The sequence below is a fragment of the Salvelinus fontinalis genome, unplaced genomic scaffold (assembly GCF_029448725.1).
Source record: "Salvelinus fontinalis isolate EN_2023a unplaced genomic scaffold, ASM2944872v1 scaffold_0859, whole genome shotgun sequence".
Taxonomy (NCBI): domain Eukaryota; kingdom Metazoa; phylum Chordata; class Actinopteri; order Salmoniformes; family Salmonidae; genus Salvelinus; species Salvelinus fontinalis.
The window spans coordinates 36,744-52,167 of record NW_026601068.1 but is presented as its reverse complement, the minus strand read 5'-3'; the positions used below and the strand labels follow the sequence as shown (position 1 = coordinate 52,167).

Sequence of the window (15,424 nt, the reverse complement as noted above, 5' to 3'; positions counted from 1 at the left end):
TTACTTTAAGACATGAAGGTCAGTCAATCTGGAAAATTTGTACAGTCGCAAAAACCATCAAGTGCTATGATGAAACTGTCTCTCATGAGGACCGCCACAGGAAAGGAAGACCCAGAGATAACTCTGCTGCAGAGAATAATTTCATTAAAGTTAACTGCACCTCTGAAATTGCAGCCCAAATAAATGCTTCACAGAGTTCAAGAAACAGAAACATCTCAACATCAACTGTTCAGAGGAGACTGCTTGAATCAGGCCTTCATGGTCAAATTGCTGCAAAGAAACCACTACTAAAGGACACCAATAAGAAGACTAGATTGAGCCAAGAAACACGAGTAATGGACATTAGAGCGGTGGAAATCTGTCCTTTGGTCTGATAAATCCAAATGTGAGATTTTTGGTTCCAAACAACATGTCTTTGTGAGACGCATAGAAGGTGTACGGATGATCTCTGCACGTGTAGCGATACGCCATCCCATATGGTTTACGCTTAGTGGGACTATCATTTGTTTTTCAACAGGACAATGACCCAACACACCTCCAGACTGTGTAAGTGTAACAGTTCAGTAACTACAGACGCTGGGAGATGGGATGCAAGTACAAGGTGCTGATTTAATAAATAATAGACATGAAACAAAGCAAGAACAGCATCTGGACAAGAGAAACAAAAACAACATCAATGCAGACATGGGAATGAAACTGAGGAAGTGACGGATATTTCACCAAGAAGGAGGGTGATGGAGTGCTGCATCAGATGACCTGGCCTCCACAGTCACCCAACCTCAACCCAATTGGGATGAGTTGGACCGCAGTGTGAAGGAAAAGCAGCCAACAAGTGCTCAGCATATGTGGGAAGTCCTTCAAGACTGTAGAAAAAGCATTACAGGTGAAGCTGGTTGAGAGAATGCCAAGAGTGCAAAATTGTCATCAAGGCAAAGAGTGGTTACTTTGATTTTTTTAACACTTTTCTGGTTACTTCCATATGTGTTATTTCATAGTGTTGATGTCTTCACTATTATTCTACAATGTAGAAATATAGTAAAAATAAAGAAAAACCCTGGAATGAGTAGGTGTGTCCAAATGTTTGACTGGTACTGTACATGCATGTCAATCTATTTCCAATAATAAAAAAATATATAATTTGCCCCTTATTTGACCATGCAAACAGTAATTGGGAAATTGTGTAGACTACATATTTAACCTGTATTTCTCCCCTTAAATATATTCATATGCACTACATTACACTACACAAAATGCAGGGTTGTTTGGATGACTGGTGGTGGCAGGTATTGGGTCAGTCAGTTGGGTTGCTTTCTTCACAAAGAGCATGGTTGGGTTGTTAACGCTAGGTTATTGATGCTGCGTTGATTCTCCCGCCAAATCCAGAAGGTCAAAGTGATGAGGTAAGCTTGTCAATGAGGATTGTTGCAGCTGTTTAGCAAGTCTAGCGTACCGTGCAGCCAGCGCTGAATGGAATTACTTTTTGCTGGACAAATGGGAAAGGCGTTGTGGCTGACCAAAAACGGTGAGTAAAAAGCTAGCTAGCTAACATGACTAATGATCCATTCAGGTTAAATAGACCTAGCTATCATAATTACATATTTTCTCAGTCATTGAGTCATTAAAACTCGTTTTTCAACCACTCCACAAATTTCTTGTTAACAAACTATAGTTTTGGCAAGTCGGTTAGGACATCTACTTTGTGCATGACACAAGTCATTTTTCCAACAACTGTTTACAGACAGATTATTTCATTTATAATTCACTGTATCGCAATTCCAGTGGGTCAGAAGTTCACATACACTAAATTGACTGTGGTTTTTTTAACAGCTTGGAAAATTTCAGAAAATTATGTCATGGCTTTAGAAGCTTCTGATAGGCTAATTGACATAATTTGAGTCAATTAGAGGTGTACCTGTGGATGTATTTCAAGGCCTACCTTCAAACTCGGTGCCTCTTTGCTTGACGTCATGGGAAAATCAAAAGGCATCAGCCAAGACCTCAGAAGAAAAAAATTGTAGACCTCCACAAGTCTGGTTCATCCTTGGGATCAATTTCCAAACGCCCGAAGGTACCACGTTCATCTGTACAACCAATAGTACGCAAGTATAAACACCATGGGACCACGCAGCCGTCATACCGCTCAGGAAGGAGAAGCATTCTGTCTCCAAGAGAGGAACGTACTTTGGTGCGAAAAGTGCAAATCAATCCCAGAACAACGGTAAAGGATCTTGTGAAGATGCTGGAGGAAACGGGTACAAAAGTATCTATATCCACAGTACAACGAGTCCTATATCGACATAACCTGAAAGGCCGCTCAACAAGGAAGAAGCCACTGCTCCAAAACCGCCATAAAAAAGCCAGACTACCGCTTGCAACTGCACATGGGGACAAAGATCATACTTTTGGAAAAATGTCCTCTGGTTTGATGATACAAAAATAGAACTGTTTGGCCATAATGACCATCATTATGTTTGGAGGAAGAAGGGGGAGGCTTACAAGCCAAAGAACACCATCCCAACCGTGAAGCACGGGGGTGGCCGCATCATGTTGTGGGTGTGCTTTGCTGCAGGAGGGACTGGTGCACTTCTCAAAATAGATGGCATCATGAGGATGGAAATTTATGTCAATATATTGAAGCAACATCTCAAGACATCAGTCAGGAAGTTAAAGCTTGGTCACAAAATGTAGTTTTATTGATTTTTTTTTTTTTCATTGATATCAGTGTTCCCATTCCTCTGTCAAAGATAGTCAACACATTTATTTTACCTTTATTTAACTACGCAAGTCAGTTAAGAACAAATTCTTATTTTAAATGACGGCCTAGGAACAGGGGGTTAACTGCCTTGTTCAGGGGCAGAATGACAGATTTTCACCTTGTCAGCTCAGGGATTTGATCTTTCAACCTTTTGGTTACTAGTCCAATGCTCTAACCACTAGGCTACCTGCTGCAAATTGGTCTTCCAAATGGACAATGACCCCAAGCATACTTCCAAAGTTGTGGCAAAATGGCTTAAGGAAAACAAAGTCAAGGTATTGGAGTGGCCATCACAAAGCCCTGACCTCAATCCCATAGAAAATTTGTGGGCAGAACTGAAAAAGCGTGTGCGAGCAAGGAGGCCTACAAACCTGACTCAGTTACACCTGCTCTGAATGGGAATGGGCCAAAATTCACCCAACTTATTGTGGGAAGCTTGTGGAAGGCTACCCAAAACGTTTGACCCAAGTTAAACAATTCAAAGGCAATGCTACCAAATACTACATGTTATTTACAGATTGATTACCAGGAATTTATTAAGTTTACCAGGAATTTATGAGAATTACCAGGAATTTATGAGAATTACCAGGAATTTATGAGGATTACCAGGAATTTAGGAGGATTACCAGGAATTTAGGAGGATTACCAGGAATTTAGGAGGATTACCAGGAATTTAGGAGGATTACCAGGAATGTATGAGGATTACCAGGAATTTATGAGAATTACCAGGAATTTATGAGGATTACCAGGAATTTATGAGAATTACCAGGAATTTATGAGGATTACCAGGAATGTATCAGGATTACCAGGAATGTATCAGGATTACCAGGAATTTAGGAGGATTACCAGGAATGTATCAGGATTACCAGGAATGTATCAGGATTACCAGGAATGTATCAGGATTACCAGGAATGTATCAGGATTACCAGGAATTTAGGAGGATTACCAGGAATTTAGGAGGATTACCAGGAATTTAGGAGGATTACCAGGAATTTAGGAGGTTTACCAGGAATTTAGGAGGATTACCAGGAATTTAGGAGGATTACCAGGAATTTAGGAGGATTAACATGCATTTTGTGGAGGGTTGTTGGATTGACCTCCGGACTAATCTAATGATGTTTGTTTGTGCATGTGTGCGTCTCAGGTGAAGCATATCTTTGAGGACCCTCCCTGCAAGTGTCCCAATAAGTTCTGTGTGGAGAGACAGGCTCAGGGCCGCTATCGCGTCGGAGAGAAGATGCTCTTCATCCGGGTGTGTGTGCCACCTCCTCGTCTTCTTTTTAACGCACTTTCTCTGACACAAAAAAAACACCTTGTTTTTGTAACATGATTTTTCTAGTTGCACACGGCTCAGCCACGTAGTTAACAGCAGCTGGACTTTAAATTGGGCTTGGACTGTGCCTGCCAAAATATCTTTGACCGAATGTTTTGGGTTCGGTGGGGTCAAATCTGAAGTGTTGAAATCTGGTGTAAATAATTTTGCACATGGCTGGCTTGTACTGTAAGTGATTTACACTGGGGTTGTGGTGTTTCATATTGCTGTGAATATTATATTGATACGGCAGATATGAATACGGATTGTATGCCCGGCTACAGAAATACTTACTTAGGTCCATTGCTCCTCAGTGTCCTCAGGGACCCATAGACCATTGATGACTACAGATGGCTGTTTAATGACAGCCAATTCTGTCCTCATAGCAAACCCACTCTTTCCTTCTTGTTCTGAGATTTGATGAGTCTGAATTTTATGAGTCTGGATTTGATGAGTCTGAATTTTATGAGTCTGGATTTTGGCTGACCCACTTTTACCAGGAATTTGTTGTTTATTGACCTTTCACTTTTGGCAGGATTTAAAAAAAAAAAATCCAGGTTGGAGTTATATGAGGTTTTCAGTTTAACAACAATAATGTTTCTCATCTCAATGTGAACTGAGTCGCACACACACACACACACACACACACACACACACACACACACACACACACACACACACACACACACACACACACACACACACACACACACACACACACACACACACACACACACACACACACACACACACACACACACACACTCACACACACACACACACAGTCACACACAGACACACACACAGTCACACACACACACACAGACACACACACACACACACACACACAGTCACACACACACACAGTCACACACACACACAGTCACACACACACAGTCACACACACACACACACACAGTCACACACACAGTCACACACACACACACACAGTGCACATTGCAGTGTGTTGATATTTGGACTGCCTGACTGTGTGGATGACAGACGTCCATTGTCTCTGCTGGTAGCAGCTCCTCTGCTGCTGTGAGCCTTCATTTACTGGTGATGCTATTCCAACTATGTCTGTGTCCTGGCCCATAGAGATAGAAAGAGAACTCCTCTTTGTATTATCCATGCTTAAAAAGAAAAATGGTTTATATCCATCTAGACTCCTCTTTCTACCTCTATGGGCCAGCCAGGGTTGATGGGGTTCGGGGGAAAAGAGAGCCCTCAGGATCAACAGGCTTGATAAATAATACATAGGATTGGAATAGCCCTTTTCTAAAACACAAAGATACTTTACGATAATACATATGCAGTTATTGTTGCCAATGAGCTATTGCCCTAATTTGTATTTATTATTAATTGTTTCCTCGTTTACATAAAATATAAATGTTCTTATGTCAAAATATCTTACTGTATACTGTAACGTTCTATTTATTTATTTGATTTAACTAAGGCAAGTCAGTTAAAGAACAAATTCTTATTTACAATAACAGCCTAGGAACTGTCTTGTTCAGGGGCAGAATGACAGATATTTACCTTGTCAGCTCGGGGATTCGATCCAGCAACCTTTCGGTAACTGGCCCAACCCTCTAACCACTAAGCTACCTGCCACCCCTAACTCAAACAGACCTTGCAAAAAAAAAATGCCTTGCAAGAATGAAGTCTATTGACAAGTACAGATTGGTGAAGTAGCATTTGGTGCTCTTGGGATCTTGGATTTACAACCAGGATTCACATGTCTTAAAATGCTGTTGAAGGAGGATCTGGACTGTAGGTCAACAAGGGCTGACAATGCGCTCTAGAAGGACCCCTGCTGGTAGCACACAGTATCACCATTTCTGGATGGATAGCTCTTTGAGGATCACAAATGCAGAATAAGAGAAAGGTTGTATGTTAGCCTGGTTTTAACGTACATGGACCAGTGTTCAGGGTCTAAAATAAACATTTTGTTCTGATAGTGCCCTCTGCTGTCAAGTAGATATCTTTAAGAAAAGATTTTCTACCATACAGAGAGGGGGAACTCAGACATCTTTTGTACGATAGACGTTTCTTTCAACCATCCATGAGGGTTGCTGAACAACCAAGGACAAGTCACAACTAAAGGCGAGTCTTGATTCTTCTTTGTCCAATGACTGTTCAATTCCAATAATGAGCTTGTTGGACTCTAGAGTGTTGGATGAAATGACACGTCTGTTGCTGTGTGCTCTCTACATGGGCTGTACATGGGCTGTACATGGGCTCTACATGGGCTGTACATGCTCTCTACATGGGCTGCCTGTAAGGTGTGAACCTCCATCTCACTCTGGTTCTCAACTAGCAAAATGGAGGTGGAAAGAGTACTCCAATTATCATACTTGAGTAAAAGTAAAGGTACCTTGATTTGAAAATGACTCAAGTCAAGGTGTCACCCAGTAAAATACTACTTGAGTAAAAGTCTAAAGTATTTGGGTTTTAAATATAAATTAAAGCTATAATGTTACTTATATTAAGTATCAAAAGTAAATGTAATTGCTAAAATCTATTTAAAGCTACAATATGTAACTTTTTTGGGCGACCCACCAAATTCACATAGAAATGTGATTTCTAGATGTGTCATTCACAATTGAAAGGAAGTCTAAGAAGCGGTAGATCTGTTCTATGTGTGCTATTTCTATGCTTCCTGTTCTTACGTTACGTTTCTGTATATTTTACTTTCGGTTTTGTACTTCAAACAGTTGAAAATACAATATTAATATTTTTTGTTTATGGAATGTATATTTCAAAGCGGTTTTAGATTGTACATTGATTCTCTACACTATACTTGTTTGTTTTGTCACATAAACTGAAATTAGGCAAACTATTAGAATATTAGCAACCAGGAAATGGTGGTGTGATTTCTACATAGTACACCTTTAAGTATCAAAAGTAAAAGTATAAATCATTTAAAATTACTTATATTAAGCAATCCAGACAGCACAATTATTATATTTAAAAAAAAATGTGGATAGCCAGGGGCACACTCCACACTCGGACATAATTTACAAACAAATCATTTTTCTTTCGTGAGTCTGCCAGATCGAGGCAGAATGGATGATCAGGGATGTTCTCTTGATAAATGTGTGAATTTCAAAACATAATTCTGCCCTGCTAAGCATTTAAAATGTAATGACTACTTTTGGGTGTCAGGGGAAATGTATGGAGTAAAAAGTACAGTGCCTTCGGAAAGTATTCAGACCCCTTGACTTTTTCCACATTTCGTTACGTTACAGCCTCATTCTAAAAATGGATTACATCGTTTTTTCCCCTCAATCTACACACAATGCCCCATTATGACGTCACAATACCCCATAATGACGTCACAATACCCCTTAATGACGTCACAATACCCCATAATGACAAAGCAAAACAGGTTTAGATATTTTTGCTACTTTATCCCCCCAAAAAACTGAAATATCACATTTACATAAGTATTCAGACCCTTTACTCAGTACTTTGTTGAAGCACCTTTGGCAGCGATTACAGCCTTGAGTCTTCTTGGGTATGACGCGACAAGCTTGGCACACCTGTATTTGGGGAGTTTCTCCCATTCTTTTCTGCAGATCTTCTCAAGCTCTGTCAGGTTGGATGGGGAGTGTTGTTGCACAGCTATTTTCAGGTCTCTCCAGAGAACCTTGTTTCTCATGGTCTGGGAGTCTTTAGGTGCCTTTTGGCAAACTCCAAGTGGGCTGTCGTACCTTTTACTGAGGAGTGGCTTCCGTCTGGCCACTCTACCATAAGGGCCTGATTGGTGGAGTGCTGCAGAGACTGTTGTCCTTCTGGAAGGTTCTCCCATTTCCACAGAGGAACTATAGCTCTGTCAGAGTGACCATCGGGTTCTTGGCCACCTCCTTGACCAACGCCCTTCTCCCCCGATTTCTCAGTTTGGCTGGGTGGCCAGCTATAGGAAGAGTCTTGGTGGTTCCAAACTTCTTCCATTTAAGAATGATGGAGGCCACTGTGTTCTTGGGAACCTTCAATGCTGCAGACATTTTTTGGTACCCTTCCCCAGATCTGTGCTTTCGCCACAATCCTGCCTTCAACCTCATGGTTTTTGCTGTGACATACACTGTTAGTTGGGGGACCTTATATAGACAGGTGTGTACCTTTCCAAATCATGTCAATTGACCACAGGTGGACTCTAATCAAGTTGATGAAACATCTCATGGATGATCAATGGAAACAGGATGCCCCTGAGCTCAATTTCAAGTCTCATAGCAAAGTGTCTGAATACTTATGTAAATAAGGTATTTCAGTTTTTTGAATACATTATTATCTCTCTCTCTCTCTTTCTCTCTCGCTCGCTCGCTAGCTAGCTAACCGGCCACCAGGACACCTGTTCACACCCAGGCTCCTCTCTCTCTCCTGGATACAGGCCTAGCCGCGGTCTGCCAGCACCATAGAGACATGATTGAAAAGGCCTCTGTGTCAAAAGCCCATAATGTCCCTAGTCACAATGCCTGAGGGGGCACACATTCATGGAACGAGTGTCCCGCCAATGGCCTGTTGATTGATTCTGTTAAAGAGGCTTATAAATGTTTGATGTTGAGAGAGCGAGAGAGAGAGCGAGAGAGAGAGCGAGAGAGAGAGAATAGAAGAGGACAGGCCATACCACATACCACAGATATCCTATTAAATGATATATGTAATTCTATGGGACACACAATCTAACTTGCTACTTCCATTCAGGAAGTCACTGTCTGTCAAATGGGGCTTTCTGCAGGCACTCATTCCTGCTTGGATTGATTGTGCTCTAAAGACATTCTACTGTAAATGTGATCTCCTTTTGTTTATCATGTATTTAATAGGATTGATAATGGCAGAATAGCTATGTAGTTTAATGGAATCACAACGTATTGTGGATATGGCAATGGCACCCTTTTTATTTCTCTGTCCCGCTATTTATTTGTGTGGTGTAGATGTTGCCACGGTAACCAACCCAGGAAACGTACAGGAGTACCATGTTAGACGGTAGCAGGTAGCAGGCAGGAGTAGTGTTTACAGTAGTACCACGTTACAGAAGGTAGCAGGCAGGAGTAGTGTTTACAGTAGTACCACGTTACAGAAGGTAGCAGACAGGAGTAGTGTTTACAGTAGTACCACGTTACAGAAGGTAGCAGGCAGGAGTAGTGTTTACAGTAGTACCACGTTACAGAAGGTAGCAGGCAGGAGTAGTGTTTACAGTAGTACCACGTTACAGAAGGTAGCAGGCAGGAGTAGTGTTTACAGTAGTACCACGTTACAGAAGGTAGCAGGCAGGAGTAGTGTTTACAGTAGTACCACGTTACAGAAGGTAGCAGGCAGGAGTAGTGTTTACAGTAGTACCACGTTACAGAAGGTAGCAGGCAGGAGTAGTGTTTACAGTAGTACCACGTTACAGAAGGTAGCAGACAGGAGTAGTGTTTACAGTAGTACCACGTTACAGAAGGTAGCAGGCAGGAGTAGTGTTTACAGTAGTACCACGTTACAGAAGGTAGCAGGCAGGAGTAGTGTTTACAGTAGTACCACGTTACAGAAGGTAGCAGGCAGGAGTAGTGTTTACAGTAGTACCACGTTACAGAAGGTAGCAGGCAGGAGTAGTGTTTACAGTAGTACCACGTTACAGAAGGTAGCAGGCAGGAGTAGTGTTTACAGTAGTACCACGTTACAGAAGGTAGCAGGCAGGAGTAGTGTTTACAGTAGTACCACGTTACAGAAGGTAGCAGGCAGGAGTAGTGTTTACAGTAGTACCACGTTACAGAAGGTAGCAGGTGGCAGACAGGAGAGTTGTTGTAATTTAAAAGGTGTGAAGGAAATTAACAGAATATTGCTATATACAATGCAACCCACATCATTACAATTTCTTGGTTAAACCACAGCACATGAATTTTTAGTTTTGGAGTCATTTATTAGTGAAAAGGGAATCAAACAAAGCCATTGTATTAGCTGTGAATTACTAGAGATGTCCATCTACTACACTAGGCAAATTAAAATCTGCATCTCAAAGACATTTCCATTGTGATTTTCATTCTTCCCCCTCTAATCAAGGTCTGATTTAGTCCTGGGACATCGGGTCAGTGCGATGAATTATCAGGTGGAACAGAACACCAGCAGTACTCTGGACCTCCAGGCTGGGATTTGAATAGCCCCTTTGTACTACACCATGAAATAATATCGTTGTCAGCTAAAGATTTTCCCAGAGTTTTTTTTTGAACGTTTGTGAACACTGACTGGACAATATAGTAATCTTCTTCTTCTTGTTCTCCTAGATGCTACACAACAAGCATGTGATGGTGCGTGTGGGAGGAGGCTGGGAGACCTTTGAGAGCTACCTGTTGAAACACGACCCATGTCGGATGCTCCAGATCTCCAGAGTGGAGGGGAAGACCTTTCCCATGTCCCCCAAGTCACCCAACACCAAGGACCTCACCCCAGACAGCTACTTGGTGGTGGCCGCACACTACCGCAGCAAGAAGTAAAGATGGCCGCCTACTAACACAACAAGAAGTAAAGATGGCCGCCTACTACCGCAGCAAGAAGTAAAGATGGCCGCCTACTACCACAACAAGAAGTAAAGATGGCCGCCAACTACCACAACAAGAAGTAAAGATGGCCGCACACTACCGCAGCACGAAGTAAAGATGGCCGCCTACTACCACAACAAGAAGTAAAGATGGCCGCCTACTACCGCAGCAAGAAGTAAAGATGGCCGCCTACTACCGCAGCAAGAAGTAAAGATGGCCGCCTACTACCACAACAAGAAGTAAAGATGGCCGCACACTACCACAGCACGAAGTAAAGAAGGCCGCCTACTACCACAACAAGAAGTAAAGATGGCCGCCTACTACCGCAACAAGAAGTAAAGATGGCCGCCTACTACCACAACAAGAAGTAAAGATGGCCACCTACTACCACAACAAGAAGTAAAGATGGCCGCCTACTACCACAACAAGAAGTAAAGATGGCCGCCTACTACCGCAACAAGAAGTAAAGACATTCATGAGGACCTGAGGAAATGACCTCTTGCCTTTCCCAACTAGCAAAACTGATTGAAATGACAGTGACACAGGGCAAAGCCAGTTGACACTGTCATTCCAACCAGATTCCAACCAGTTGCTTGTACAGTATGTCTTCTAGTTGATGTAAGCCACAGCCGGCCCACCTGAGCTACAGAATAGACAGTGGCCAGCAGGTATATATCTCCTGTCCTAGCGGTCACGGCAAACTAGCGTCACGGTGACGGTTTGATTTGGATTTCTAGCCTTTGAGAATAATCTATGCAATCATTTTGACAATCATTTTTAGTCGGGGATTGAGGCTGGTATATTTGGTTCTAAAAGCATGTTTTCTAATGTTACCTTGTGTGTATTTTGTTTGACTTTTGTCATTCATTCATTTAATAGTGTGAAAGTATAGTATGACTTCTGTAATAATTGATATATTCTGAATAGTGATTGGATACTGGTAAATCTGAATCTGGACATGTTCCACCAATCATGTTCCTCCTACGGTTCCACCAATCATGTTCCTCCTACGGTTCCACCAATCATGTTCTTCCTACGGTTCCACTAATCATGTTCCTCCTACGGTTCCACCAATCATGTTCCTCCTACGGTTCCACCAATCATGGCGTTTTTCCTTTCCTTGTTTTCTAAATATGCAGCTACACCACACAAGGGAAGATAATCATGGCTAAAACAATATATTTTTAAATGTATTCATGTAATCACACAATCAGTCACAGTACAGGCTTACTGGTTACCATGCCCAGGGACTTGTCTCTGGCTTGAACTTTTGGCTTTAAAGACCAAAGGGTTCCACCATTCAATCTAATGGAAGTCAACATTTAAAATATGTTTGAAATAGTGCTACTTTATTATGTTAAAAGTCCTGACTAATATGAACAGCTGTAGGATGTGTTTATTATGGTGCTGATTATGGATTTCTCTGTAATGTCTGTTAAGAGTGATTCTCTTTTTTTTCACGAGCTAGTTCTGCTCTCCTGTTTTGAAGTTAAAAGCTTTTGATCATTTGTTAAGGAACGCTATTAACATCATTATTGTGAGAAGATTATTTCCGAGGATTAAAGAGACAATCAAATGTAGAATATTTCTTTTTGATTCTTGTGAATGGCAATAGGACTGATCCAGATAACATGTATTGTATGGTCTGTCTACGATAACGAAGATTTGTGTCCATTCAACCTCATCCCCTGGCAAATTGCAAGAGAGCTGGCTGGTGGACAAGACTCGTGTTGATTGCTACTTTACTGACACCTACTGGTATGTTACAGTACTGAAAATGGCCATCCACAACTACAACGTGATGGCTGGCACTGGCTTGTTCCAAGAAGCCTTGCGAAACCACACTAACAGACATGTTATAACATGACATTCAACCAACCGTCAGAGCAACCTCCAATCAAATCTAATCCTCTTTTATTCGCATTTACAAAATAACCTGTTTTACAACAGCATAGAAATTGGAGTCGTTATCCTTCATCAATGTTATTCAGTCACAGAACAAATCGTATATTTTACACACTCTAGCCTATAGTGCTGTGCACTACTTTTGACCAGGACCCCATAGGGTTGTGTTCAAAAGGACACATGATGACAGGGAATAGGCTGTCATTTGGTAGAGCCTGGAGCACCGACAGATCACTGCTGGGTTACATTACAGATTAGAACTATGAACCAACCAGGAACTACTAGAATTCAATGACATCACTTTATTCACACAAACTACTAGAATACATAAACAATCACCAAGACAACACATCCGTTGTATAATACAATTTATTGAATTTATTTTAAGAGGACGGAACATTAGATTAGAATCATTCAAACAGAATAGGGCCCGGTTTCCCAAAAGCATGTTACGGATAAATGACTCGTTAGAACCTTCGTAGGAACATCGTACAATTTCCCGAGCGGTTTCACAAAAACATTTTTATTAACGTTGCACTGGAAAACGCTCGTAAATCTAATAAACTACCTCAGACCACTCGGAGAACAGCTAAATGCGTCCGTACATGTTTAAAAAAATATTTTAAATAAACAGATCTCCGGTAAAACATGAACCTAGAATCACATGTGTTTTTCCGTCTGTGACCGCCGATAACATCTGAACAAAGTTGACTACAAATACAAAGTTGCCAATGCCTTTGCAATTTATACAAACAAGCGACGAATACAAATATGCTTCTGATGCAAAACGATGACTGTTTTAAAATATAAACAGTAGGCTCTAGGACCATTTTAATCATATTGAAATACATTTAATGTTCAATCAACTGAATTATATTTTGTTACTTGAAGGCTACTGTCTGAAACTAAACCAATTCACCTTGGTGGTGTGCAGACTGGTTTTATATTATTCTTAACGATTTCACACAAAGCAGAAAAAAATGCAACAATTTGTCTGTGAAACTATATATATACTGCTCAAAAAAATAAAGGGAACACTTAAACAACACAATGTAACTCCAAGTCAATCACACTTCTGTGAAATCAAACTGTCCACTTAGGAAGCAACACTGATTGACAATAAATTTTACATGCTGTTGTGCAAATGGGATAGACAAAAGGTGGAAATTATAGGCAATTAGTAAGACACCCCCAAAAAAGGAATGGTTCTGCAGGTGGTGACCACAGACCACTTCTCAGTTCCTATGCTTCCTGGCTGATGTTTTGGTCACTTTTGAATGCTGGCGGTGCTTTCACACTAGTGGTAGCATGAGACGGAGTCTACAACCCACACAAGTGGCTCAGGTAGTGCAGTTCATCCAGGACGGCACATCAATGCGAGCTGTGGCAAAAAGGTTTGTTGTGTCTGTCAGCGTAGTGTCCAGAGCATGGAGGCGCTACCAGGAGACAGGCCAGTACATCAGGAGACGTGGAGGCGGCCGTAGGAGGGCAACAACCCAGCAGCAGGACCGCTACCTCTGCCTTTGTGCAAGGAGGTGCACTGCCAGAGCCCTGCAAAATGACCTCCAGCATGCCACAAATGTGCATGTGTCAACATATGGTCTCACAAGGGGTCTGAGGATCTCATCTCGGTACCTAATGGCAGTCAGGCTACCTCTGGCGAGCACATGGAGGGCTGTGCAGCCCCACAAAGAAATGCCACCCCACACCATGACTGACCCACCGCCAAACCGGTCATGCTGGAGGATGTTGCAGGCAGCAGAACGTTCTCCACGGCGTCTCCAGACTCTGTCACGTCTGTCACGTGCTCATGTGCTCAGTGTGAACCTGCTTTCATCTGTGAAGAGCACAGGGCGCCAGTGGCGAATTTGCCAATCTTGGTGTTCTCTGGCAAATGCCAAACGTCCTGCACGGTGTTGGGCTGTAAGCACAACCACCACCTGTGGACGTCGGGCCCTCACACCACCCTCATGGAGTCTGTTTCTGAACGTTTGAGCAAACACATGCACATTTGTGGCCTGCTGGAGATGGTACTCTCCTCAGACAGTCTGCTACACCTGCAACGTGGTACTCTCCTCTGACAGTCTGCTACACCTGCAAAGTGGTACTCTCCTCTGAGACAGTCTGCTACACCTGCAAAGTGGTACTCTCCTCTGAGACAGTCTGCTACACCTGCAAAGTGGTACTCTCCTCTGAGACAGTCTGCTACACCTGCAAAGTGGTACTCTCCTCAGACAGTCTGCTACACCTGCAAAGTGGTACTCTCCTCAGACAGTCTATTACACCTACAAAGTGGTACTCTCCTCAGACAGTCTGCTACACCTGCAAAGTGGTACTCTCCTCAGACAGTCTGCTACACCTGCAAAGTGGTACTCTCCTCAGACAGTCTGTTATACCTGCAAAGTGGTACTCTCCTCAGACAGTCTGCTACACCTGCAAAGTGGTACTCTCCTCAGACAGTCTGTTATACCTGCAAAGTGGTACTCTCCTCAGACAGTCTGTTACACCTGCAAAGTGGTACTCTCCTCAGACAGTCTGTTACACCTGCAAAGTGGTACTCTCTGAGACAATCTGCTGCACCTGCAAAATGGTACTCTCCTCTGAGACAGTCTGCTACACCTGCAAAGTGGTACTCTCCTCTGAGACAGTCTGCTACACCTGCAAAGTGGTACTCTCCTCTCAGGCAGTCTGCTACACCTGCAAAGTGGTAATCCTCTGAGACAGTCTGCTACACCTGCAAAGTGGTACTCTCCTCTGAGACAGCCTGCTACACCTGCAAAGTGGTACTCTCCTCAGACAGTCTGCTACACCTGCAAAGTGGTACTCTCCTCTGAGACAGTCTGCTACACCTGCAAAGTGGTACTCTCCTCAGACAGTCTGCTACACCTGCAAAGTGGTAATCCTCTGAGACAGTCTGTTACACCTGCAAAG

The 15,424-nt window shown here is 42.4% G+C and overlaps 1 protein-coding gene across 1 annotated transcript; it reads left to right on the top strand.

The window, feature by feature from the left end:
- Nucleotides 1-3,805: 3,805 nt before the first annotated feature.
- LOC129847468 (growth arrest-specific protein 2-like) lies at nucleotides 3,806-12,171 on the top strand. The gene is made up of 2 exons (XM_055915266.1): nucleotides 3,806-4,007; nucleotides 10,334-12,171. Exons 1-2 carry the CDS (start codon nucleotides 3,885-3,887, stop codon nucleotides 10,541-10,543), a joined length of 333 nt encoding a protein of 110 aa, XP_055771241.1. The 5' UTR covers nucleotides 3,806-3,884; the 3' UTR covers nucleotides 10,544-12,171.
- Nucleotides 12,172-15,424: the final 3,253 nt, after the last annotated feature.

Bases quoted from the DNA above. Each gene is read 5' to 3' on its own strand.
- LOC129847468 (XM_055915266.1), top strand. From the start codon at position 3,885: ATGTGTGCGTCTCAGGTGAAGCATATCTTTGAGGACCCTCCCTGCAAG. The intron at 4,008-10,333 runs GTGTGTGTGCCA...TTGTTCTCCTAG, and splicing joins AGAAGATGCTCTTCATCCGG to ATGCTACACAACAAGCATGT.